This window comes from Alosa alosa, chromosome 1, assembly GCF_017589495.1.
Source record: "Alosa alosa isolate M-15738 ecotype Scorff River chromosome 1, AALO_Geno_1.1, whole genome shotgun sequence".
In the NCBI taxonomy this organism is placed as follows: domain Eukaryota; kingdom Metazoa; phylum Chordata; class Actinopteri; order Clupeiformes; family Clupeidae; genus Alosa; species Alosa alosa.
In genome coordinates this window covers 49,094,241-49,119,138 of record NC_063189.1, presented here as the reverse complement: position 1 = coordinate 49,119,138, position 24,898 = coordinate 49,094,241, and the positions used below count along the sequence as shown (strand labels likewise).

General features: G+C 53.0%; 2 protein-coding genes, 2 non-coding genes and 1 pseudogene across 4 annotated transcripts; 4 read left to right on the top strand and 1 right to left on the bottom strand.

Annotated features, from left to right (window-relative positions):
• The first annotated feature begins 3,846 nt into the window (after positions 1-3,846).
• On the top strand, positions 3,847-4,018 carry LOC125308885 (annotated as a pseudogene).
• Positions 4,019-4,395: 377 nt separating this feature from the next.
• Positions 4,396-4,509, top strand: LOC125308524. The gene has a single exon (XR_007195903.1). It is a non-coding gene; the product is annotated as a U5 spliceosomal RNA (small nuclear RNA).
• Positions 4,510-4,595: 86 nt separating this feature from the next.
• On the top strand, positions 4,596-9,489 carry LOC125303887. Its single transcript, XM_048257876.1, has 3 exons — positions 4,596-4,690; positions 4,836-4,886; positions 8,877-9,489. Exons 1-3 carry the CDS (start codon positions 4,596-4,598, stop codon positions 9,487-9,489), a joined length of 759 nt encoding a protein of 252 aa, XP_048113833.1.
• A 7,760-nt stretch (positions 9,490-17,249) lies between these two features.
• On the top strand, positions 17,250-17,431 carry LOC125309064. Its single transcript, XR_007196066.1, has one exon. It is a non-coding gene; the product is annotated as a U2 spliceosomal RNA (small nuclear RNA).
• A 1,183-nt stretch (positions 17,432-18,614) lies between these two features.
• LOC125303802 (extensin-like) lies at positions 18,615-23,722 on the bottom strand. The gene is made up of 7 exons (XM_048257763.1): positions 23,590-23,722; positions 22,774-23,085; positions 21,740-21,883; positions 20,887-21,034; positions 20,594-20,720; positions 19,597-19,801; positions 18,615-19,549 (listed from the first exon to the last, which is right to left on the bottom strand). The coding sequence occupies exons 1-7, from the start codon at positions 23,720-23,722 to the stop codon at positions 18,615-18,617; spliced, it is 2,004 nt and encodes a 667-aa protein (XP_048113720.1).
• Positions 23,723-24,898: the final 1,176 nt, after the last annotated feature.

Below are 24,898 nucleotides of genomic sequence, written 5' to 3'. Positions count from 1 at the left end.
TGAGCACTCTGAATGCAGATATATTTCTGCTGCAAGAGTGCTCCTTGCCTTTTTTAAACAATTACAGCAAGTGGGAACAGATGTGGACCCCGGGACCCTCCGTGTGGAGCGGGTCCAATTTTAACAGAGCGGACGGGGTCGCCATCTTGATCAAGAATCCACACATCTTGGTGAAGGGCAGCACAGTGGTGAGACCCGGACGGGCCCTTTTAACCCACTTGACTGTTTTAGACAGGGATTTTAATGTTCTTAATGTGTATGGTTTTAATGATAAACACCTAACCGACATGACCTTTTAAAGAGCTGCAGCCCCACATGCTAGGGAGGGGCTCCCCTAGTGGTCGGAGGGGATTTTAATTGTGTTTTAAGCAGACAGGATAGAAAGAAGGTAGGGGAGGATTTTAAGTTAGATAAAACATCCGTGGTTTTAAAGAATATAGTTAGGGATTTTAATTTAGTCGACTGCTACAGAAAAGTGCATCCACGGGAGGAGGGCTTCACCTGGCACAGTGGTGACGGCGCCCGAGCCTCCCGTATCGACTATGTTTTAACAAGAGATTGCCCGCCCACGGATGCTACATTGTCCCCCATGTTCTTTTCCGATCACTGCATGCTCTCCTGCACCCTTTCACTCCCCACAGGTGTGGTAGGTAGGTGGAGGGCTGTGGAGGCTGAACTGTTCCCTGTTACAGGATGAGGAGATAGTTAGAGAATACAGGGAGCAGTTCAGCCTCTGGAAGACCCCTCAAGACTTTTACGATACACGTGCACAATGGTGGGAGATGGTGAAGGGTAAGACCAAGACTTTTTAAGAATAAAGGTAAGGACAAAAAGAGAGAGAGAGGAGGTGCATGTTGGGGCTGCAAAAAAAGACTACAGAGGTATTTTAACTTTTTAAACATGGGTTTTGATTTTAATGAAGAAATTAAAGAAGTCAAAAAAATGAAATGTCAGTTTTAGCGAATTTAAAAGTAAAGGAACAATTTTAAGAAGTAAAGAAAAAGAAACAGAAGAAGGAGAAAAATGCACCAGGTACTTTTTTAGAAAATAATATCAAGAGGGGTGGGATAATGAAGCTAAAAAAAATGATGGGAGGGAAGAAAATTGCACAGAGGGGATTTTAGAAATGATACAATTGTTTTATCAAGACCTATATGCAGAAAAAGGTGCATGAGGAGGTGATGGAGGAAGTTTTAGAGTTTTTAAATTCAACTCTTAACAGTCAACAAGTTTTAACAGAGGATTTTACATTGGTTGAGCTTTTAAAATGTCTTAAAGGTTTTAAAACAGAAAAATGCCCGGGAGAGGATGGACTCCCCGTGGAATTTTATGTTACCTTTTATGACATTTTAGCCAACGACATGCTGACTGTTTTAAAGAATTTGAGCGAACTTGACCGACTTCCAGACAGCTTTAGGATCAGGGATAGTTTCTTTACTATATAAAAAAGGTGACAGGACTGACCTTAAAACTGGAGACCCATCACACTTTTAAACTTGGATTGTAAACTTTTTAGCAGACTTTTAGCTTTACGCATGTCGACTGTTTTAGAGGACGTGATCCACCCGGATCAAGTCTGTGCCGTCCCTGGAAGGAGGATCACGGACAGCCTAGTGCTGGTCCGAGACGCCATCTGTTTTGCGAGAGACAGAAATATTAGGCTTTTAGTGCTAAATTTAGATTTTGAGAAAGCTTTTGATCGGGTCTCGCACCAGTACCTTTTAAAGGTACTGCAAAAAATGGGTTTTCCAGGAGGGTTTTAAAGTGGGTGGGATTGCTGTATAAAGAAATCAACAGCAAAATTCGAGGTAAATGGGCACCTGACCAATGCGATAAATGTTAGGCTCTGGCGTCCGCCAGGGGTGTCCTTTATCCCCACTCCTGTTAGCTCGTGCATCGAGCCGCTGGCACAGATATTGAGAAAGGACAAATGGATCAAAGGACTGGACTTGCCAGGTGGACTGACTGCGACTTGCGCACTTTACATGGACGACGTGACCCTTTTATTGAATGACTTTTTATCGGCCCAAAGAGCACTCGACTTGACTGACTGGTACGGAAGGGCCTCGGGCGCCAAGCTCAACAGGGGCAAGTCCGAGGCCCAGCTCTTTGGGCCGTGGGGTGACGTAAGACCAGATCTGGCAGTAGATTTTAAACAAACAGACATAAGGATTTTAGGTATTAAATTTGACAATGAGGGTGGTGGACGGGGCAACTGGACTGACGCGTTAGGGAAAGTGAGACAACGACTGGGGTTCTGGGGACTAAGACAGTTGACGTTTGAAGGTAAGGTTTTAATTTTTAAAGCAGTTATCTTACCTTTGTTTTTATTACTGTGTTCTGTTTTTAGCCCCCCCCAGGAGCTTTCTTTTTTAGGTGTGGAGAGAGCGGTGTTTTATTTCATGTGGGGGTCCAAGTGGGAAAGACTAAGGAGGGAGGTCCTGAAGAAAAGACCTGAGAACGGAGGAAAGGGCCTCCCAGACCCCCACCTGTTTTTAGGAGCCCATTTCACCGCCCTCCACATCAGATACGCGACGGCCCCATCCGGAGACAGCAAGACAGCAGCCCTGGCCCGGTTCTGGATGGGGTCGTATTTGAGAAAACTGAAAATTTTAAATACCGATCTTAAACGTCCAGTTGCTTTTAACCTGCCCCCACAATATGTTTTTATCAAAAAGTTTTTAATGAAATTTGACTTAGAGGGGCAGGATGTCACCATTTTAACCACTGCAAAATCTCTTGTCTCTCTTGTGCAGGACCGGGAAGCAGTGAGCCCCGTTCCCGGCCTCACACTCAGTGAGGCCAAGCAGGCTTGGAGGAACGCTGCCCACCCCGCCCTCCAGAACAAGCTGAAGGATCTGGCGTGGATGGCGCTCCATGAGGTCCTCCCGGTCAGAGCCGTGATGCACTCCCGGGGCATGGGGAAAATCAACACCTGCCCACGTCCAGGATGCGGCCAACCTGAGACCGTGCGGCACCTGCTCTGGGAGTGCGGCGTGGCGAGGGACCTGTGGGCCGATACCGGCCCCCTGCAATGCCCGAGCCTGCCAGCAGGGGAGGTCCCCCCAAGCTACCAACTTGTGGTCAGCGGGGTGGGCCAGGGCGCCACCACCATCCCAGCCGCCGACTTCACCGCGCTCTGGCTCACCCTAAACAGCTTTAAAGCCGCACTGTGGACCTCCCGCAACCTGCTGGTGGGGAAGCGCGTGACGGTGCCCCTGCCAGCGTTACGGCGGCTGGCGACATCTACGCGGCAGGAGGCGCCGCGCGTCGCCATTCGGAGGAGGGGGCCGGGGTCTCAAGCAGAAGGTTCCCGCCCCCCACGGCTGCTGGCTCCCGCCGACGCACCCCCACCACTACCATCACGGGACGGAGCAGCGGGCGGAGGGGAGGACCTCCACTGGGCGCATCCGCGCTTGCCTCGCTCTTCTGGAGAGCGGGGTGGAGCCTCTTGTTAGTGGCTCACCCCGGTCCGGCACAACGGAGACCTTTTAATTGACTCTTATTGCATTTTATTACATTTGGAACTCTTTTAAAAGCGTGGACTTTTAACATCCTTTTACACAAACATGAACTTTTAAACACACACATGGACTTTGCACACACAGACACAGTTTTAAAACAAAAATGGCTTTTATAGACAAATGATTTTATTTTTGTAAAAAATGTGCTGTGAAAAATGATGAAAATGTGAAATGAAAATGCAAAATGTGAAAAGAATGAAAACCATGTGATGAAAATGTGATGAAATGATGAAAGAAAAGTGAAAATGTACCACAAAGAAAATCCATGAAATGTAACAAAACAAATCAAAATGTAATGCAAAAACATGAGTTGGTGACAATAAAAGTTTTCCAAAAAAAAATCTGTTCTTATCAGTTTAATATCTGATACGTCCTCTACCCGAGGACCATATATTAATCTGATTTTTGGAACAGGGAGACGGAAGAGGGGCTTGCTCCGTCCGCTCCACGCATCGACCCGGTATTGCAGCGACTCCGGGAACGGTGCACATCCCTTTGACTGTGTAAGAAAAGAACCAACCCAGTGGAACTGACTGACTGACAGACTGACTGCCAGACAGCCTGACTGACTGACTGACCAGCCAGCCAGCAGGAACCAACCTCTGGGACTTTGGAACCCTCCTTGATTGACAGCCAGCAGAGCAGCAGGAGTCCTTGCCAGGTCTTTTGCCCAACCGTGCCACCTCCCTTTTTTTTGTTTTTTTTTCCTGCTCTTTTTTTTTTTTTTTTTTTTTTAAATTTAAATAGGGATGACACTTGATTGTGACTGCCGTGTTGTTGCCACTGGGGCAACAAGCCACGCCTTGAGTCACCCTCATGTCCCACGACCGGGCCCGTTCATGACCTCCGTCCGGGCGTGCCCTGTGGCAGCCATCGCCGGTTTCTCTTCATCTCGCACAAATCTTTCGCCTTTTACTAAAGATTTCCGTGGAGGGGAACTGCCCCGAGTTTACGGTATTTTTGGAAGCTCTGCTTCGGGCGAGCTGCACCTGCCTGTCCAAAGTCAAGCGTCGTGGTGTTTTGTTTTATGGGGGCGGGCGGTCCGCTTTTGCTGGCCCCGCCTCCCCTCTGATGTGGCGCGGGGCCCTCGCTAGAGGGGCGCCCGGACCCGATGCAGTTGTGGGGTATCGCTTCGGCCTTTTGGCTAAGACAGCGGTCGACTCATGGTGAGAGGAAGGATCCTTACCTTGTGGTGGTTTGGACACTCTCATCCGGGAGTTATATTGGTTTGTGTGTTTTTTCTGTCTAAAAAAACTGTCCTTTTTTTCGTTTTGTTTTTGTACTGTTTTGTGTTTTTTGTCTTTTTTACAGGTCTAAGCAGCTGCCTTTTCCTTTGGAGTTCCTTTTAAACATCAGGCCCAGGTAAGCTGTTTAGCTCCTTTTTTTTTGTGTTTTGTGTGGTTTTTAGCTTGTTTTAGCCTAGCCTTTTAGCCTTTTTAGTTAATTTATTGTCTTAAGTATTTATAGTTTTAGTGGTTTTAGTTTAGGTTTAGGCTGGTGGTGCCTCCACCATGTCGGCTGCTCGTGCTGGCATGAGGAGGCACCACAGCGTACGTTTTAATTTTATTACAAAAAATGGAAGGCTAATGGAAATGTCCAGATTGGACTTTTCAAGAAAGTGTGTCCAACAAATGCTTGGTTTTAATGCTAGTGAACTGAATTGTTTGGTGACTCTGCCTGGGAACAAAGGGTTCGATGTTAGCTTTCGCTCGGCTTCACTGCTTAATAGTTTTTGGCAACGGTTTGTGACTTGTAAAGACCAGCTCTCCATGTTTGAAGTTGAGAAACTTTCGGACAATTCACAGAAAGTGGTGATTGTTAGAATGTTCAATGAAACTGTGACTGGGGAAGACATTAGCACATGGCTGGCTAGATTTTGCGCGGTTCGTAGCCCACCAGTTAAGGTTTTAGACGAGGATGGCATTTGGAACTGCTCGTGGAGAGTTCCCATTAAACAATGGGAAGACCCGAGCAGTTACCTAGGCCTCCGTCAGATTCCGTCTATGATTGTGTTGGGAGAGAACCGGGGCTACATCCACTACCAAGGGATGCCTAAGCTGTGTCGCAAATGCGGCCAGCTTGGGCATCTTGCCGAAGCGTGCCAGGAAATTGTATGCAGGAAGTGTAGAGAAATTGGGCATCTTTTTGAAGATTGCACAAATGGCAGAAAGTGTAATCTCTGTGGAGTTTCATCCCATCTCTACAGAGATTGCCCTAGCTCTTTTGCCAACAAGCTAAAGGCTAACAAAATGGCCGCAATGGCCGCCCGGCCGCATGGCCCAGAACAAGAACAGGAAGAGAAGGACGAAATGGAGGAAGGGGTGGTCCCTGAAGTTTTGGAGGGAAACCTCCACACAGCTTCAGGGACTAGCCGGGCGGCTACGAGCAAAGCTAACACCCAGGCAGAGTCAGAGCACGGATTGGAGGCCACACCCTCCCAGCTGGAAAAGGAGATGGAGCAGGCGGAGGAGGAGCCTGAAGGAGAGAAGGAAGCCCCGCCTCCCGAAACCGCTGAGGAGGTGAGTGTGGCCTCTGAGGGGGCTGAAGCACCTGCTTCACTCCCCAACGCGCAGCATAAAAGACCTTTAGAATCTCCTCTGTCAGAAATGACAGAGAAGAAAAACCGGGTGATACTGTCTTCAGATAGTTCCTCTTCGGAAGATCTGAATCGACTGTGGCCCGGTGGACGTGAAGTGTCTTTTATGCGCATGGCGCTCAGAGCATCCACGCCAAGGGCAACGCAAGAGGTTTTCTCTGCCGAGCCCGACGCTGGAGACACCAGTGACCCTTCTGGACCAAATTCAATGGTCATAAAGGAGGAGCAGGTGTCACAGGAGATCAACCCCGGTTGATCTCCACTTGTTTTAAAAACATGCCTCTGTAGTGTTTTAACTCTGTCGTGTTCTTTTTTACCATACTGCTCATGAGTCTCACAATCTCAACAATCAATGTAAGAAGTGTGAAGACTCTAGTGAGAGCTCAGAGCATTTTATCCCTGTTGAGCACTCTGAATGCAGATATATTTCTGCTGCAAGAGTGCTCCTTGCCTTTTTTAAACAATTACAGCAAGTGGGAACAGATGTGGACCCCGGGACCCTCCGTGTGGAGCGGGTCCAATTTTAACAGAGCTGACGGGGTCGCCATCTTGATCAAGAATCCACACATCTTGGTGAAGGGCAGCACAGTGGTGAGACCCGGACGGGCCCTTTTAACCCACTTGACTGTTTTAGACAGGGATTTTAATGTTCTTAATGTGTATGGTTTTAATGATAAACACGACCGACATGACTTTTTAGAAGAGTTGCAGCCCCACATGCTAGGGAGGGCTCCCCTAGTTGTCGGAGGGGATTTTAATTGTATTTTAAGCAGACAGGATAGAAAGAATGTAGGGGAAGATTTTAAGTTAGATAAGACATCCGTACTTTTAAAGAATATAGTTAGGGATTTTAATTTAGTCGACTGCTACAGAAAAGTGCATCCACGGGAGGAGGGCTTCACCTGGCACAGTGGTGACGGCGCCCGAGCCTCCCGTATCGACTATGTTTTAACAAGAGACTGCCCGCCCACGGATGCTACATTGTCCCCTATGTTCTTTTCCGATCACTGCATGCTCTCCTGCACCCTTTCACTCCCCACAGGTGTGACGGTAGGTGGAGGGCTGTGGAGGCTGAACTGTTCCCTGTTACAGGATGAGGAGATAGTTAGAGAATACAGGGAGCAGTTCAGCCTCTGGAAGACCCTCCAAGACTTTTACGATACACGTGCACAATGGTGGGAGATGGTGAAGGGTAAGACCAAGACTTTTTTTAAGAATAAAGGTAGAGATAAAGAGAGAGAGAGAGGAGGTGCATGTTGGGGCTGCAAAAGAGACTACAGAGGTATTTTAACTTTTTAAACATGGGTTTTGATTTTAATGAAGAAATTAAAGAAGTCAAAAAAGAAATGTCAGTTTTAGCCGAATTCAAAAGTAAAGGAACTATTTTAAGAAGTAAAGAAAGAGAAACAGAAGAAGGAGAAAAATGCACCAGATACTTTTTTAAGAAAATAATATCAAGAGGGGGTGGGATAATGAAGCTAAAAAAATGATGGGAGGGAAGAAAATTGCACAGAGGGGATTTTAGAAATGATACAGCTGTTTTATCAAGATCTATACTCGAGAAAGAGGTGCATGAGGAGGTGATGGAGGAAGTTTTAGAGTTTTTAAATAAAACTCTTAACAGTCAACAAGTTTTAACAGAGGATTTTACATTGGTTGAGCTTTTAAAAATGTCTTAAAGGTTTTAAAACAGAAAAAATGCCGGGAGAGGATGGGCTCCCGTGGAATTTTATGTTACCTTTTATGACATTTTAGCCAACGACATGCTGACTGTTTTTAAAGAATTTGACGAACTTGACAGACTTCCAGACAGCTTTAGATCAGGGATAGTTTCTTTACTATATAAAAAAGGCGACAGGACTGACCTTAAAAACTGGAGACCCATAACGCTTTTAAACTGTGATTGTAAACTTTTTAGCAGACTTTTAGCTTTACGCATGTCGACTGTTTTAGAGGACGTGATCCACCCGGATCAAGTCTGTGCCGTCCCTGGAAGGAGGATCACGGACAGCCTAGTGCTGGTCCGAGGCGCCATCTGTTTTCGCGAGACAGAAATATTAGGCTTTTAGTGCTAAATTTAGATTTTGAGAAAGCTTTTGATCGGGTCTCGCACACCAGTACCTTTTAAAGGTACTGCAAAAAATGGGTTTTTCAGGGAGGTTTTTTTTAAGTGGGTGGGATTGCTGTATAAAGACATCAACAGCAAAATTCGGAGTAAATGGGCACCTGACCAATGCGATAAATGTTAAGCTCTGGCGTCCGCCAGGGGTGTCCGTTATCCCCACTCCTGTTCGTTGCGTGCATCGAGCCGCTGGCACAGATATTGAGAAAGGACAAATGGATCAAAGGACTGGACTTGCCAGGTGGACTGACTGCGACTTGCGCACTTTACATGGACGACGTGACCCTTTTATTAAATGACTTTTTATCGGCCCAAAGAGCACTCGACTTGACTGACTGGTACGGAAGGGCCTCGGGCGCCAAGCTCAACAGGGGCAAGTCCGAGGCCCAGCTCTTTGGGCCGTGGGGTGACGTAAGACCAGATCTGGCAGTAGATTTTAAACAAACAGACATAAGGATTTTAGGTATTAAATTTGACAATGAGGGTGGTGGGCGGGCAACTGGACTGACGCTTTAGGGAAAGTGAGGCAACGACTGGGGTTCTGGGGACTAAGACAGTTGACGTTTGAAGGTAAGGTTTTAATTTTTAAAGCAGTTATCTTACCTTTGTTTTTATTACTGTGTTCTGTTTTTAGCCCCCCCAGGAGCTTTCTTTTAGGTGTGGAGAGAGCGGTGTTTTATTTCATGTGGGGGTCCAAGTGGGAAAGACTAAGGAGGGAGGTCCTGAAGAAAAGACCTGAGAACGGAGGAAAGGGCCTCCCAGACCCCCACCTGTTTTTAGGAGCCCATTTCACCGCCCTCCACATCAGATACGCGACGGCCCCATCCGGAGACAGCAAGACAGCAGCCCTGGCCCGGTTCTGGATGGGGTCGTACCTGAGAAAACTGAAAATTTTAAATACTGATCTTAAACGTCCAGTTGCTTTTAACCTGCCCCCTCAATATGTTTTTATCAAAAAGTTTTTAATGAGATTTGACTTAGAGGGGCAGGATGTCACCATTTTAACCACTGCAAAATCTCTTGTCTCCCTTGTGCAGGACCGGGAAGCAGTGAGCCCCGTTCCCGGCCTCACACTCAGTGAGGCCCAACAGGCTTGGAGGAACGCTGCCCACCCCGCCCTCCAGAACAAGCTGAAGGATCTGGCGTGGATGGCGCTCCATGAGGTCCTCCCGGTCAGAGCCGTGATGCACTCCCGGGGCATGGCCAGAACCAACACCTGCCCGCGGCCAGGATCGCGGCCAACCTGAGACCGTCGCGGCACCTGCTCTGGGAGTCGCGGCGTGGCGAGGGACCTGTGGGCGATACCGCCCCCTGCAATGCCGAGCCTGCCAGCAGGGGAGGTCCCCCCAAGCTACCAACTTGTGGTCAGCGGGGTGGGCCAGGGCGCCACCACCATCCCAGCCGCCGACTTCGCCGCGCTCTGGCTCACCCTAAACAGCACCAAAGCCGCACTGTGGACCTCCCGCAACCTGCTGGTGGGGAAGCGGCGTGGCCGGTGCCCCTGCCAGCGTTCACGGCTGGCGACATCTGTGCAGGAGGAGGCCGCGACGCCGCCATTCGGAGGAGGGGGCCGGGTCTCAAGCAGAAGGTTCCCGCCCCCACGGCTGCTGGCTCCCACCCGACGCACCCCCACCACTACCATCACGGGGCCCGAGCAGCGGGCGGAGGGAGGACCTCCACTGGGCGCATCCGCGCTGCCTCGCTTCTGGAGAGCGGGATGGAGCCTCTTGTTAGTGGCTCACCCGTCCAGCACAACGGAGACCTTTAATTGACTCTTATTGCATTTTATTACATTTGGAACTCTTTTAAAAGCGTGGACTTTTAACATCCTTGTACACAAACATGAACTTTTAAACACACACATGGACTTTGCACACACAGACACAGTTTTAAAACAAAAATGGCTTTTATAGACAAATGATTTTATTTTTGTAAAAAATGTGCTGTGAAAAATGATGAAAATGTGAAATGAAAATGCAAAATGTGAAAAGAATGAAAACCATGTGATGAAAATGTGATGAAATGATGAAAGAAAAGTGAAAATGTACCACAAAGAAAAGCCATGAAATGTAACAAAACAAATCAAAATGTAATGCAAAAACATGAGTTGGTGACAATAAAAGTTTTCCAAAGGAAAAAATCTGTTCTTACCAGATGCTATTGGGCCGGCCCCCGGGATGCGGCTGAGGAATACTGTCCGTTTGATTGTGGAGAACACGGTGGAGGCAAGGAGGAGGGTGAACGTGGTCTACGTGTGTGATGACATCTTGAGGAACTTGTTCCAAGTGACAGGAGGGGACGTCTTCTGCCTGCAGGACAACTCCAACGCTGGATTTTTTGACATCTCTTTTCATGAGGGGCGGAGAAGTGCCAGGTTTCTCGAGGAGTTCATGGAGAGGAGGAGCCATCCGAGCCTGGTAGGCCTTCAGCTTTTTCCTTTGTTTGACGAGGAGAAGGTGCCTGTTACTGTGCACATGTTCAATCCCTGGGTGCATGAACTGGATATTAAGTTGTTTTTGGAGCGTTTCTGTACAAAAGTGGTGGTGGGGCCGAAAGTGCTGAATGTGAGGAAGATTTGGAACGGTAAGAGGCGATTTTTTGTGACTTTTAAGAAGAATGCTGATGGTAGCAGAGTGCACCCGCCGAGTTCCTTTGTTATTGGGCCCGACCGGGGCTACCTGTTTTTTCCAGGCCAGCTTGTGACGTGCCATCGTTGCTCGGCCATAGGCCACACAAAGGCTGACTGTGTTGGGTTGCTGTGTCGGAACTGCGGGGGGCCTGGGCATACTCCAGCTACATGCCCGGCCCCACGTAGGTGCAGCACTTGTGGGGCTTCGGATCATCTCTTTCGTATGTGTCCAAAGCGTGGCCGGCTTTCCTTTGCTGATGCAGTGAAGCATGGTGCTGGCGGAGGATTGGGGGCACCTGTGAGACAATCAGAGCTCCTCATTGACGTGGAAGGTGTGGGCGCCCCCCCGGCTGTGCAGGCGACTGACGGTACCGCGGATGGAGGGGAGACGGATCTGCTGCAGAGTTTCCCGGAGGCGGGGTCTGAACTGGAGCTGGCGTGTGCACCAACTACTCAGGACCTGGCGACACCCCAGTCGGGAGAGCCCACTGGGCATTCCTGGGCGGAGGAGACTGAACTGGAGGAGAGGAAGTCGGGGATGAAGAGGCCGAGCGACTTGGGTCAGGGGGCAGGCGAGGAAGCCATGGCTGGAAAGAAGACCAGGGCGCAGGAGGGTCCGGGGACCGCAGAGGAGGCGGCCGAGGAGAGCGACAGTGAACCCATGCTGGGGGTTAACTCACCGGGGTATGAGGGTCAGTTGTTTGTGGACGAGACGACGTCTGGGGAGGAGAGTGACGCCTCCACTGGGACCATGGTGGGGCAAGACACTGTAAGCCCCTCGTATGGTCAGGACGGGCAGCCAGAGCCGAGGACTGGTGCTGGTGCAGCGATGGCGGGCGAGAAGACGTCGGCGGAGGGACTGGGTCAGCAGCTCCGAGCCGGGGCTAGAGAGGGGGACGCTGTGTCTGGACTGGGGAGTGGGGAAGGGGCGGGAGAAGGATGGGAAGCCTCAGAGGTTGGTTAAGCTTGGTGGACGGTGACCGAGTGTCTGGGTTTTTCATTACAGGTTATAATGGTGGGTTTGCACGATGTATTGGTGGGATGCTCATTGAATGTGCAGGGGTTACAAAATGCTTTGCACAGAAAAGCTTGCTTTGAGGCCCTTAAGGCTGAACGTTTTGATTTTATGTTTCTGCAGGAATGCCATTTGCGGGATGTGGGGGATGTTACTGTGTTCTCTAGGGATTGGGATGTGGGGGACTCTGTTTGGGGGGTGGGGAGGGTCAATGTGGATGGGGTGGGGATCTTGTTTAAAGGGGGACATTTCACTGTTGAGTCCAGTCTATGTGTTTTGCCTGGGAGAATTCTGTGTGTTGATTGTGTATGGGCAGGGGTGGGCTTGAGGCTTATTAATGTTTATGGTCCTTCACGGCGGGAGGAGAAGGCGGATTTTTTTGCTGCCCTGGAGCCACTCTTACACACGAGCAGGGGCATTGTGTTGGGTGGGGATTTTAATGTGTCGGTGGATAGGGGGAGGAGTGGGGAGGGGAGCCGTGAGCTCCTCGGGCTGATCAGTGGGTTCTCTTTGGTGGATGCTTTTAAGGTGGCGGGGGGTGGGGGGCCGGGGTATACTTGGTGTAATTCGCGGGGAATGGCTTCCAGGATAGACTATTTTCTGGTGAGTCGGTGGTTGGGGTGTGTGACCTTTGAGAACTGGCCGATGTGGCAGTCTGACCACACGGCCATTCGGGTGGGCCTGCAGGGGGGGGGACAGAAGTTGGGGAGGGGGCCCTGGCGGCTACCGGTGGAGTTTCTGCAGGATGAGGCTTTTTGTGCTAGGTTCCGGAGTGTCTATAGGGGGTGGAGGAATTTGAGGAGTCTTTATGATGACTGGGGATCCTGGTGGGAAGATGTTAAATTGAGGGTGATGGCTCTGGGGAAGGGTTGGCAGAGGGGCTTGGCGCGGGCCAGGCGTGAGGAGGCGCAGGCCTTGTCGGAACAGCTTCAGCGCATGTGGGGTGACTATGTGCGGGGTTCTGGTTTGGACTGGGGTGCGTATGAGGGTGTCAAGGCGCAGCTGAGGGGGCACTTTGAGGCACAGGCCAGGCACCGCAAGCTATTGGCAGGTGTCTGTAGGGCCTCTCTGGATGAGAAGCCCTCCAGGTGGTTTTTTCAGTCTGTGCGGCACCGGCAGGGTAGGGGGTACATGGAGGGGCTTAAAGTGGGGTCGGGGGTGGTGACTTCGGTGGATGAGATGAGGGCGGAGGTGGAGAGGTATTATGGGGACCTTTTCTCCGAGAGGGGGAGGGCGGTGCCGAGGGATTCCACCTTTTTGGAGTGCCTGAGTCGGGCGCTTTCTGGTGAGGAGCGGGAGCAGCTGGAGGCCCCGCTGGCAGTAGAGGAGTTCCGGTCGGGGGTGCGCTCCCTGAACAGGGGGGTGGCGCCGGGGTGTGACGGGCTCCCCTCGGAATTCTACCAGGTTTTCTGGGATTTGTTGGAGGGGGATTTGATGGAGGTATTTTGGGAGCTAGTGCGTCTAGGTTCATTGACAGCGTCGATGTTAACAGGAAGGGTCACACTACTGTATAAGAAGGGGGAGAGGTTGTCCCTGGCGAACTGGCGGCCAATTACTCTCCTCAATACAGACTACAAGATCTTGGCCAAGGTAGTGGTGACGCGGTTGGGGGCGGTGATGCCGTCAGTGGTGCACCCTGACCAGACATGTGGGGTGCGTGGCCGGACGGCTAGCCTGAACCACGTCCTGATTAGGGACGTAATGGCCTGGGCGGGAGAGCGTGGCTTGCCCCTAGCTTTGCTGGGGGTCGACCAGGAAAAGGCGTTTGACCGGGTGAGCCACGCTTTCCTCTTCTCCATTATGGAGAAGATGAATTTTGGGGGCCAGTTCGTGGGGCTGGTCAGGCTGCTGTACAACGGAGCGGTCAGCAGGGTGGCGGTCAACGGCCACCTTTCTGGCCCAGTGCGGCAGGCGGGTGGGGTTCGGCAGGGGTGCCCGTTGTCGCCGCTCCTCTACGTGCTGGCGTTAGAGGCGCTGGCGGCGCGCTTGAGGCAGGAGCCGCGCCTTAGTGGAGTTCATCTGCCAGGTGGGGGGGGGGAACGAGTGAAGGTGTCGGCGTATGCAGACGACCTGACCGTCCTCGTAACGGCTGACTGTGAGGTAGGGGTGGTGAAGGGCATTTTTAGGGAGTATGGGGAGCTGTCTGGGGCTAAGGTGAATGAGGGGAAGTCGTCGGTGATGTTTTGTGGTGCGTGGGCAGGGAGGAGGGTTCCGTTGGGGGGTTTTAATTTTTGCCCAGACGGGATGAGGATTCTGGGGGTGAATTTTTATAGGGCTGGGAGTGCGGGGTTGAACTGGCGAGAGAGGCTGAGGGGACTGACGACCCGGCTGGCGGGTGGAGGGGGAGGGCCTTGTCCATCGCGGGTAGGTGCCTGGTGGTTAAGATGGACCTTATGCCAGCCCTAAACTACCTGGCATATGTCTTCCCCCCTCCGCCAAGGCAGGGGTGGTGTTAGAAAGGACCCTTTTCCGTTTTATTTGGGGAGGTGGGATGGAGATGGTCAAACGGGCCAGAATGCTGCAGCCGGAGGGTAGTGGCGGGCTGGGCCTGCCGAGTGGCCCTCTCAAGCTGCTGTCCTTGACAGTGGCATTCCATGCAAGGCTGGTGCTGGGGGCTTTTGAGCACCCGGCGGCGTTTTTCGCCAGATTTTGGTTAGGGTTAGACTTCAGGTCCTTGTTGGCCCTGTCTGCCAGGACCCCCTGGGCTTGGGAGAAGCCGCCCCACTACCACCGGGTGGCGAGCCTCCTAAGGGCAGAGCCCTGGCTGATGGATGGTGAGGTGGTGGTCGACCACCGACGGGTGTATAGGGGGCTGGTGGAGAGGAGGGTGCCTCCCGCCCATTGTGGTCGGGGGGGTGCAGAAGGCGGGTGCAGTGGAGCATTATACACGTCAGGTATGTAGATGGGCAGGGGAGGGATATTGGGTGGTTGGGGGCGTTGGGTCGCCTGCCGGTGCGGGAGAGAACGTATCGGTTTGGGATGAGTCGTACGCCCCTGTGCCCTATGGGCTGTGGTGCAGAGGAGACGGTGAGGCATGCTCTGTGGGGGTGCCCTGAGGCCCAGAAGGTGTGGGATTGGGTGGGGTTGCGCCTGAGGCGATGCCTCCAGGTGAGCTTGACTGAGGACTTGGTGTTGAGGGGGGTGGGAGTGCAGGGGTATGGGGCGGAGCAGCAGAGGGTGCTGTGGCTGGTGGTGGCAGAGGCAAAGAAGGCCTTGTGGCTAAGGAGGGCGGGGTGCATCAGGGGGAGGGACCCGGTGAGGGAAGCAGAGAGGAGTGTCCACAGGTTGGAGGGGAGGTTGAGGTGGGTGGCAAGGGTGGAGGTGGCTATGTTGGGGCGGGATGGGGTGAGGGTTTTGTGGGATTCCATGGTGGGGGGGAGGGTGGGTGCAGGGGGCAGTGAGGGATGGGGTTTCCTTTTTTGGTTTTGGGATGGGCGTTCTTATTGATGTATGATGTGATTTCTTTAGTGATGTCTGTGTTGATTACAGGTGGCCCGAGGGGTCATTTTTGTTACTGCAACGAGGGAAAAAAAAAAAAAAAAAAAAATATTGATGTATGATGTGATTTCTGTAGTGATGTCTGTGTTGATTTTTATTTGCTGCAACAGGAAAAATGTGCTATTGGGTGTGGGGGTAGGGTGAGAGTCACCATTTTATGATGCAATAAACAGTTGCCCAAGCGGCAGGGGATTTTGGTGGAGGGTTTTGGTGATGTCACTGATATTATGTAATGTTTGAGTTTTGACTTCATCTAATAAAAAAAAAATCTGCGCTTGCCAAGGAGAAGGCGATGTCGCTGGGGGTGTGTCCTCGCACCCTCCGGCTGGAGTTTCCGGTGGATCTAGGTGTGGAGATTACCCGTGGTTTTGTGGCAGAGAAGATCCTGAGGGATGAGCTGGGGCTGTCTGGAAAGGAGGTCCTGTGTTTGCAGGCTGCTTTCGGGCGCCTTTTTTGAAATGAGTGGCGTTTGGAGCTGTCCTTTCTGCGCGCGGCAGTTTAAGGCGCATGGCAGGAGATAATGGGGCCAGGATGACAACAACGTGCTGTGGAGGTGCGCTGGGGAGTTTGGTGAGGAGACGTTCACGGTGGTGATCCATGTCTTCAACCCGCACGTGCTGGAGAAGGACATCAGGTCGTTTTTGGAGATTTATTGTAGCCGGATTTCTGAGGGGGAGAAGATCGTGGACGAGTTTGGATTTTGGACGGGGAAGAGGAGGTATCGAGGATTACGTTTGATCTGCGGCCGAATGGAGAGTGGAAGATTCCGCCTCATGAGTTCGCGTTGGGGACAGACCGCGGCAGGTGTTTTGTGCCTCAACTGCCTAACACTTGCTGGACTTGTGGACAGCGTGGACATTTGCGGGGTGAGTGCAAGGTTAAGCCGTGCTATCGGTGTGGGACTGTGGGGCATTTAGCAAATGTTTGTAAGGCTGCAAGGACTTGTAATTTGTGTGGGAAGGGGGACCATTTGTTTGTGTCATGTCCGAAAAGGAGAAGTTATGCTGGAGTGGTGGCGGGTGGGTCTATTGCTGTGTCTTTGGTGGTGGGGGGCAGGTTGCTGGGGGTACTGTGTTGCAGGTTGCTGCCCCGGCCCCCAAAGAGGTGCCAGTGGCAGGTTCGCCTGTGTTGGAAGGGCCTGGGGGACTGGAGGTACGTTGGTGGATGCGCCGCATGGCCGCCAAGATGGCCGACTGGGAGACAAAGGGATGGGGAAGCACATGGCAGCCGGGCAGACGGTGGGAGGAGTCGCTGCTGAGGTGGAGAGGAAGACGGTTGGAGATTGGGCGGAGCATACCGAATCGCAGGAAGTGGAGATGGCAGGCATGGCGGAGATGGCTGGGAAGCGCCCCCTGGAGGATGGGGGTCTGGATGACACTCCGGCGAGGCGGCTGCGGACGGGGGCGTTGGTCCCCGGTCCTTCGTTGCCCCCGGAGGCCGGGCCTGGTACTGCGAGTGGTCAGGTGGTGGTGGAGCCGGACGGATTGGATAGTTCGGTGGACTCTGTGCGGGAGGTGTTGCCTGCTGGGGGGGTGGTTCCTTCCCCCCTGCCCAGCTTGCTGGATGGGATGTGGACAGCTTGAAACGGACTTTGGGTATGGAATAATTTGGTCCGGGTGGTGGGGTGGAGGAGTGATTGGGAGGTTGTGTTTGTGCTGGGTTGATGTTTGTTTTGTGAGGGTTGGGGTGGATTAAAGTTTGTGGGTGGGTTGTTTTTCGCTGTGTTTGGCCGGGCCTGCTTGCCTGGGCCCTTGTGATTATGTGTTATAGCTTATGGTGGCAGCCTCTAGTCTAGTCTTAATTAACTTCCTTCTGTATCTTTTGTGTGTTGTGTGTATCTCCTGTGTGTTGTATTTTCAAGGCTGCTTGCTCTGTTTATATTCAATAAAAATTTGTTCTTATCAGTTTAATATCTGATAATGTCCCCTCTACCCGAGGACCATATATTAATCTGATTTTTGGAACAGGGAGACGGAAGAGGGGTTGCTCAGATCGCTCCCATGCTCGAATCTCGTATTGCAGCGACTCGAAACGGGGTGCACATCCCTTTGACTGTGTAAAGAAAAGAACCAACCCAGTGGAACTGACTGACTGACTGACTGACTGACTGACTGACTGACTGGATATCCCTCCTTAGCAGAGCAGACACAGCAGAGTCCTTGCCAGGTGTGTTGGCCAACATACCTCCCTTTCGCCCCTTTTGTTTCCCCCCTTTTACTCTTTTTTTTTTTTTTTTTTTTTTTAAATTTAAAGGGGCTGTTGATAACTGCCGTCTTGTTGCCACTAGGCAACGCCTTGGAGTCACCCTCATGTCTCCCACGACCGGGCCCGTTCATGCTCTCAGTCCGGTGCCCTGTAGCAGCCATCGCCGGGTTTCTCTTATCTAAAGTACAAATCTTTTAGCCTTTACTAAAGATTTCATTGGGAACTGCCCGAAGCCTGTTATTTTTTGGAAGCTCTGCTTGACGGAGCTGCACCTGCCTGTCCAAAAGTCAAGCGTGCCGGTGTTTTGTATTGGCGGGCGGGCGGCGGGCCGTCTTTGCTGGCCCCGCCTCCCCCACGGTGAATCCATGTGTGAGCTGGGCGCCGCTTAGAAGGGGTCGCGGACCCGATGCAGTTAACAGGTATCGCCAACTTCAGCCTTTTGGGGAAGATCAAGTGTAGTACTTACATAGTTGGATTTACGAGGGCCGGGATGGAGTCGGTCCCAGTGACGCGACTGCGAAACACAGTTCGGGTGGGATTAGAGTCGTGCTGGGCTTGAAGGATAAGAAGAGGTTTGGGCAGGACTCGTGGTGGACGGATACTGAAGGAATGGCTGGCGCTCACATCGGGCGGATATCTACTGCCTGCAGGATTTTCCAGGTGGAGGCTTTTGATATTTCATTTTTATGGTCATGGTTCCTGTGTGTTCATGGAGTCGGAGATGGGACAAGGCAAAAAGAAGGTGACGCCGTTTGGCAGGATTAGACTGGTAGCCCCCACCTGTTGGAGTTTGTGCCACTAATTGTACATGTTTACAATCCCTATGTGGAGGAGGGGGAGATCCTGGCCTTTTTGAGCCGCTATTGCGAGTCAGTCCGTGGGTGGATTTAAATTAATGGACAAACACAGGCATTTGACCAGGAGACAGAAGATTTGCTGTACGGGCTGAGGAGAATCTGGGGTCCCCGGGGTGTTGCATCCCCGGGGAGTGGATTCCATCGGCCCTCAAGATCGGGACACCTCTCCTACCCGGTCAGCCAGAGTACTATGCCGGATGTGGAGGACAGGGCCACAAAGCTCACGTCATTGGGTGGAAGGTGCAGGCTGCGCTCTGGGTGAGGGGCAGTGCTGGGTGATGTCGGTGCCCAAGACCTGTTCTCTATCAGCGGCAGTGCCTCGTTTGTACTTTTTGGGAGCCTGCCCGAGCGAGGCTGGTCAGATGCTGGGGCTGCTCGTGGAGATGGAGACTGGCAGAGAGGGCAGGAGGGCGGCTGGAGTTCTGTGGATGGCGGGCAGTGACTGAGGGAGGACGGAGCAGGTGGCTGAATGGACGGGTGGCAGGGGACAACAACACAAGAGGCTAACAGCGATAGCGGCACGTTGGGGCCGCATGGCATGGCGGGGTGCTGAGGCGCCTCCAGTGGTGACGGTGAGGGACTGCCTGGAAGCTGGCGGAGGAGGGAAGCGGAGGGGCCCACCCTGGTGGAAGCGGGCGAGGAGTGGCCTGGTCGGGGAGGGGGAGGGCGATGCGCCTTCGGCTGGGGAGGTGGTGCTTCCCCTGTTGGTGAGCCAGTGATTAAGCTGGGCGAGCAACTGGCTGGTGGCGGGGACTCCCCTGCCCTCTGTCTCTTGGGGATGGAGGACGCCATGGTGCTGGCGACGCCGAGGCCTTTCCGGCTCTGGGTCAGAGACGCCGAGCTCTTGGGAGGGTGCTGTGGAGGCTCCTCTGCCCTCTCCTGAGGGGTGGAGGACGCCATGGCATTGGATAACGCAGACCGCCTTTCAGGCTCAAGGTCGGATGGCAGGGACTGGGGTAAACTGTGTCTCTGTGGGACGGAGGAGGAAGTGGCTGTTTGGGCGCCGGGCAGGAAGCTGGTCACGCTCAGTGGGAAGCAGAAACTGGGTCCTCCAGCTGGTCCTGCTCCTTCAAGGTCATCGAGTCCACCGGCTGGTGGTGGACCTTTCAAGCATGAAGTCTGGAGTAGTCAGGTGGGAGGACTCCCAGACTTGGCCTCTTGAGGTGAAGGTAAGCAGGGTGAGGAGGGGGGGTCTGGTGGTGGGTGGGCAGGATTTTGGAGATGGACTCAGGAGACTTGGACATGGGGAGCCCGGGAAGGGACGCTGCCTGGGGTGGGGGGAAGGGGATGATAGGGGGAAGGCACGGGTGGTGAGGGATCGGAGGGGAGGTTTTGGACTGGGGGCTGGGGGCTGCCTGTGTTGGGCGGCAGGCAGGGCAAATGTGACGAGGTTAGAGTAAGGTGAAGGGGGGAGGCAGTAAATGGGTTTGGTTTGTGTTTGTATTTTACTTTTCTTCATATGGGATTATGTTGATGGGGGATGTCAGAATGTTGATTTTACTTGTTTGTTCTCTGAATGCCGAGGGTTGCAGAATGGGTTGCAGAGAAAGGCCTGGTTTTGCCTCCTCCATGTTTCACTCGTAAGTTTGATGTTATGTTTTACAGGAATGTCATATCATGGATACGGGGATGTTTCTGTGTTTACAAAAGACTGGGATGGGGAGATTCTGTGGGGGGTGGGTGGTGTGGACTAAGGGTGGGGTGGGTATTCTGTTCAAGGGGGGGGTTTACTGTGGAGTCTTCTGTATGTGTGCTGCCTGGGCGGGTGTTGTGTGTTGGATTGTGTGTGGGGTGGGGTGGGATGAGGCTAGTAAATGTTTACAGGCCTGCGAGAAGGAGGACAGGGCGGATTTCCTTGACTTCCCCTGGAGCCTCTGCTGCATCTTGGTAGGGGGTGGAAGGGTGGGATTTTAATATCTCTCTAGAGGGAGGGCGGGAGGGGGCTCTTGAGCTTAATAGGATGATGGCAAGCGTATGGGCTGGCCGATGCCTTTAAAGGCGGTGGGGATGGTAGGCCAGGTTATCGTGGGGTACACCCAGCGCATGGCGTCAAGTTGACTACCTGCTGGTTGCGCAGTGGGTGTGTGCCTCCTTTTTTTAACGCTGCACCGGCGTGGCAGTCAGATCCGCGTTGTGATCGGGTGGACCTCTTGCGGTGGGGGGGCCGGGGTGTCGGGAGGGGACCTTGGAGGTTTCCGGTGGAGCTCCTGCAGGATGGGGGCTTTGTGACAGGTCCGGTGGATGTACAGGGGGGTGGGAGGACCTGGGGGGCTTCTTTATGGGGAGTGGGGTGTAGTGGGAGGATCGCCAAATGGACGCCCTGCTTTGTGAAAAGGGTAGGTGCCCAGGTCAGAGACGGGATTAGGCGGGAAGGGTGCAGACTTTATCTACCCACTACAGCAAAAGGCGGAGAAATCACCACTGGCTTTGACTGGAGTGCCTTCGAGGGGTCAAGGCCCAGCACGGGGCACTAGGGAAACAGCAGGCCAAACAACCGATGTTGCTGGCCAGAGGTGAGGCGGCCACGCTGGATGAGAGGCCGCCGGGTGGTTTTCCCTCCGCAAGGTGCAGGCAACAGCAGGGGGTTCCTGGAGGAGTGCGGAGGTGGGGACAGGGGTGGTGACCACCACGGCTGGTATGTTGGCCGAGGTGGAGAGGTTTTATGGGGATCTTTTGCAGAGAGGGGTAGGGGCGCGGAGGGCTCAGGTTTGGAGTGCCTGGACGGGGTGCCAGAGAAGAGAGAAGGCGTTTGGAGGCCCCGGGGTTGGTCGTGGAAAGAGCTGAGGGTGAAGGCTCTCAACTCGGGGGGGTAGCTCCGGTGGTGATAGGCTCCCCTCAATTTTATCAGTCCTTTTTGGGACATCTTGGAGGGGACCTGTTTGAGGTTTTAATGAGCGGATCATTAAGGCCTCCATGGCAGTCTATGTTGGAGGAAAATTGTCCCTGCTTTTTAGAAGGGGACAGGCTGTCTCTGGCTAACTGGAGACCCATAACCCTCCTAAACGCCGGACATAAGATGCTGGCGAAGGTCATTATCACGGGTTGGGCACGGGTTATGCCTGACAGCTAGGCGGGACCCGGATCAGACGTAAGGGGTGGGGCAGGATGGCCAGCCCCAACCACGCTCTGATCCGGGATGCCATTGCCTGGGTGGAGGAGCGTGGCTTGCCCTGGCATTGCTAGGGTAGATCAGAGAAGGCATTTGATAGGGTGAGCCACGCCTTCCTGTTCTCAGTGTTGGGAGGATGGGGGTCTCGGGGAGAACTTTCAGGGACTGATTAGGCTCCTCATACGGGCGTTAGCAGGTGTCCGGCCAACGACACTCGTCGCCTGTGCAGGGGGCTCCGCAGGGTTGCCCTGTCGCCCACCCTGCACGCTTGGGTTGAGGCGCTGGCTAGCTCGACTGAGGCGGGAGCCACGGCCTGTGGGGGCTGCACCTGCCGGGAGGAGGGGGGAGCCGCTGCTAAGGTGTCCCCATGCGACCACCTGACCGTATGTTGACTGATGACCGCGAAGGGGGGGGTGGTGAGGGGATATCAGTCGGTACGTGGGAGCTCCGCGGGTGTAAACTACGGAAGTCCTCGTGGTTTTATTGTAGCGTGGGGAAAGGAGGAATTTTGGGGGTTCGGTTCGCACGGGGGATGAAGATCCTGGGGTCCGGCTACTGGACGGCAAAGGCGCTGAACTGGCAGGGAACTGCGAGACTTGGGTGACCAGGCTGGCAAGGTGGGAGGGCAGGGCCCTGTCTCACCGGGCAGGTGCCTGTCATAAAGGCGACTTATGCCCGCTCAACTACCTTCGGTATAGTTCTTCCGCCGCCGGCAGGGGTGGTGTTAAGCCGGGCGGTGTCTGCCTCGCCTGGGGTGGGGGGAATGGAGATGGTCCAGAGGCCAAGATGATAGAGCCGAGGGCAGGGGTGACGGGTCTCCCGAAAAGCCCTCTGAAGCCCAGGTCTGGTTAGCTCTGCATGCGAAGTTGGTGCTGGGACCTTGAGCATTCCGGGTGCCAGCTTTGCTGCTTTTTGGCTGGGGGCTGGAGCTTAGGCACTTTTGGCTCTTCCAGGACCCCGGGGCATGGGAAAGAAGCCGCCACACCAATACCGGGTGGCGGGCCTCCCAGGAGGGAGCCCTGGTTGTTGATCTAGAGGTGGTGGTGACCACCCCATGGGTCTATAGGGGCTGGTGGAGGAGGAAAATGGCCTCCCGCCTGGGGCCATGTGCGCCGGGGCAGGTGAGGTGGACATCATCCACGGCACGTGGACGGCAGGGAGTGGACATTGGTGGTTGTGTGGGCTTGGGGCGCCTGCCAGGTGCGTGAGCGCATGTACCGGTACTGGTGTGGCCTGTGACCTGTGCCCTGCGTGGTTGTGGGGAAGAGGAGACGGGGAGGCATGCCCGTGGTTGCGTTCGAGGCTCAGAGGTGTACAGGGGTCGCGCCTGCAGCACTGCCCAGGCTGACCGACGGAGGGCGCAAGAAGCGGGGAATGGGAAGGCAGGCTTGGACGGAGACCAACGGAGGTGCTGGATGGTGGTGGACAGGAGGTAAAGGAAGGTCCTGTGGCAGAGGAGGGCGGGTGTGTACGGGTAAGGACCCGGGAGGGAGTGGCCGAGAGTAGTCGCCACAGGTTGATGGGGGGAGGCTGGGGTGGGGGTCAGCAGGCGGCCATTTGGGGAGTGAGGGTGAGAGATAGGTACGTGTGGAGCCCAGGGCCTTTTTATTTGTCTGCATGCGTTTGCAGCTGCTGCAGTGGTGGGTTTGGTACTGCATTGTCTCCTGTAATGTCTTGTTTTGGGTGTAATAAAAAGTAAAAAATCTTTGAATTTTACTGTTTAATATTCGATACGCCCCTCACCAGAGACCATATATTAACTGATTTTTGAACAGGAGACGGAAGAGGGCTTGTCTGCCCGCCCATATCGACGAATCCGGTATTGCAGCGACCCGGAACGGTGCACATCCCTTTGACTGTGTAAGAAAAGAACCAACCTAGTGAAACTGACGGACTGACTGACTGACTGACTGACTGACCGACTGACTGACCGGTGATATCTCTAGCAGAGCAGACACAGCAGGAGTCCTACAGGGTGTGTTGGCCAACCGCCGCCACCTTTTCGCCCTTTGTGTTTTCCCCGCCTTACTTTACCAAAGGGGCTGTTGATAACTGCCGCCTTTGCTGCCACTGGGCAACGCCTTGGAGTCACCCTCATGTCCACGAATCGCTGCTCATGCCTCCTCGTCCGCGCGGCCCCGTGGCAGCTATCGCTGGTTTTCTTCATCTGCACAAATCTTCGCCTTTACCAAAGATTTCGCGGAGGAACCGCCCAGTTTACGGTATTTTTGAAGCTCTGTCATGAGCTGCACCCGCCTGTCCAGTCGCCGTAGGTTTGTTTTGCATGCGGCGGCGGCGTGTCCGCCATCTCATCCTCCAGAACCATGTGAGCTGGGGGCTGCGAGGGGCCACCGACCTGCAGTTGTGGGGTATCGCCGGGTTTTGGCTAAGACATGGTCAGATCACAGGAGAGTAATATGATCCTACCGTGGTCTGCTGATCTTCTCACCAGAGAGATATATTTTGTACCTTCTATTTGTGAATTGTATTGTTTTTTTATGCTTTTGTCCTTTTTTTGCTTGTCTTGTCTTTGTGTTCTTTCTTTCAGGCTAAACCAGTTTTTCTCCGAGTACTCAAACATCTTGCCCAGGTAAGTTTAGTTTAGCTCCTGGTTTTTTTGTGTTTGTGTGATTTTTAGTTTGTTTTAGGCTAGCTTTTAGTTAATTTATTTATTTATTGTTTTAAGTATTTATAGTCTTAGTTGTTTTAGGCTAGTTTTTAGCTGGTGGTGCTCACCATGTCGGTTGCTCGTATGGCATGAGGAGGCACCATTACAGCCAGACGTTTTTAATTTTGTTTCAAGAAATGGAAGGCTTATGGAGATGTCCAGATTGGAGTTTTCAAGAAAGTGTGGTCCAACAATGCTTGGTTTTAATGTGTTAGAACTGAATTGTTTGGTGACTCTGCCTGGAAACAAAGGGTTCGATGTTGTCATCAAGCCACTGCTTAATAAGTTTTTGGCAACGGTTTCAGGACTTGCAAAAGACCAGCTTCCATGTTTGAAGTTGAGAAAACTTTCAGACAATTCACACAGAAAGTGGTGATTGTTAGAATGTTCAATGAAACTGTGACTGGGGAAGACATTAGCACATGGCTGGCTAGGATTTTGCGCGGTCTGCAAAGCCCACCGGTTAAGGTTTTAGACGAGGATATTTGGAATCAAGTCAGGAGAGTTCCCATTAAACAATGGAAGACCCGAAAGGTGTTACCCAGGCCTCCGCTGATTCCGCTTCAGTGATTGTGTTGGGAGAGAACCGGCTATATCCATTTACCGCGATGCCTAAGCTGGGAATGCGCGGCCAGCTTTTGGCATTCGGTCAAGCGCGCCAGGAAATTGTATGCA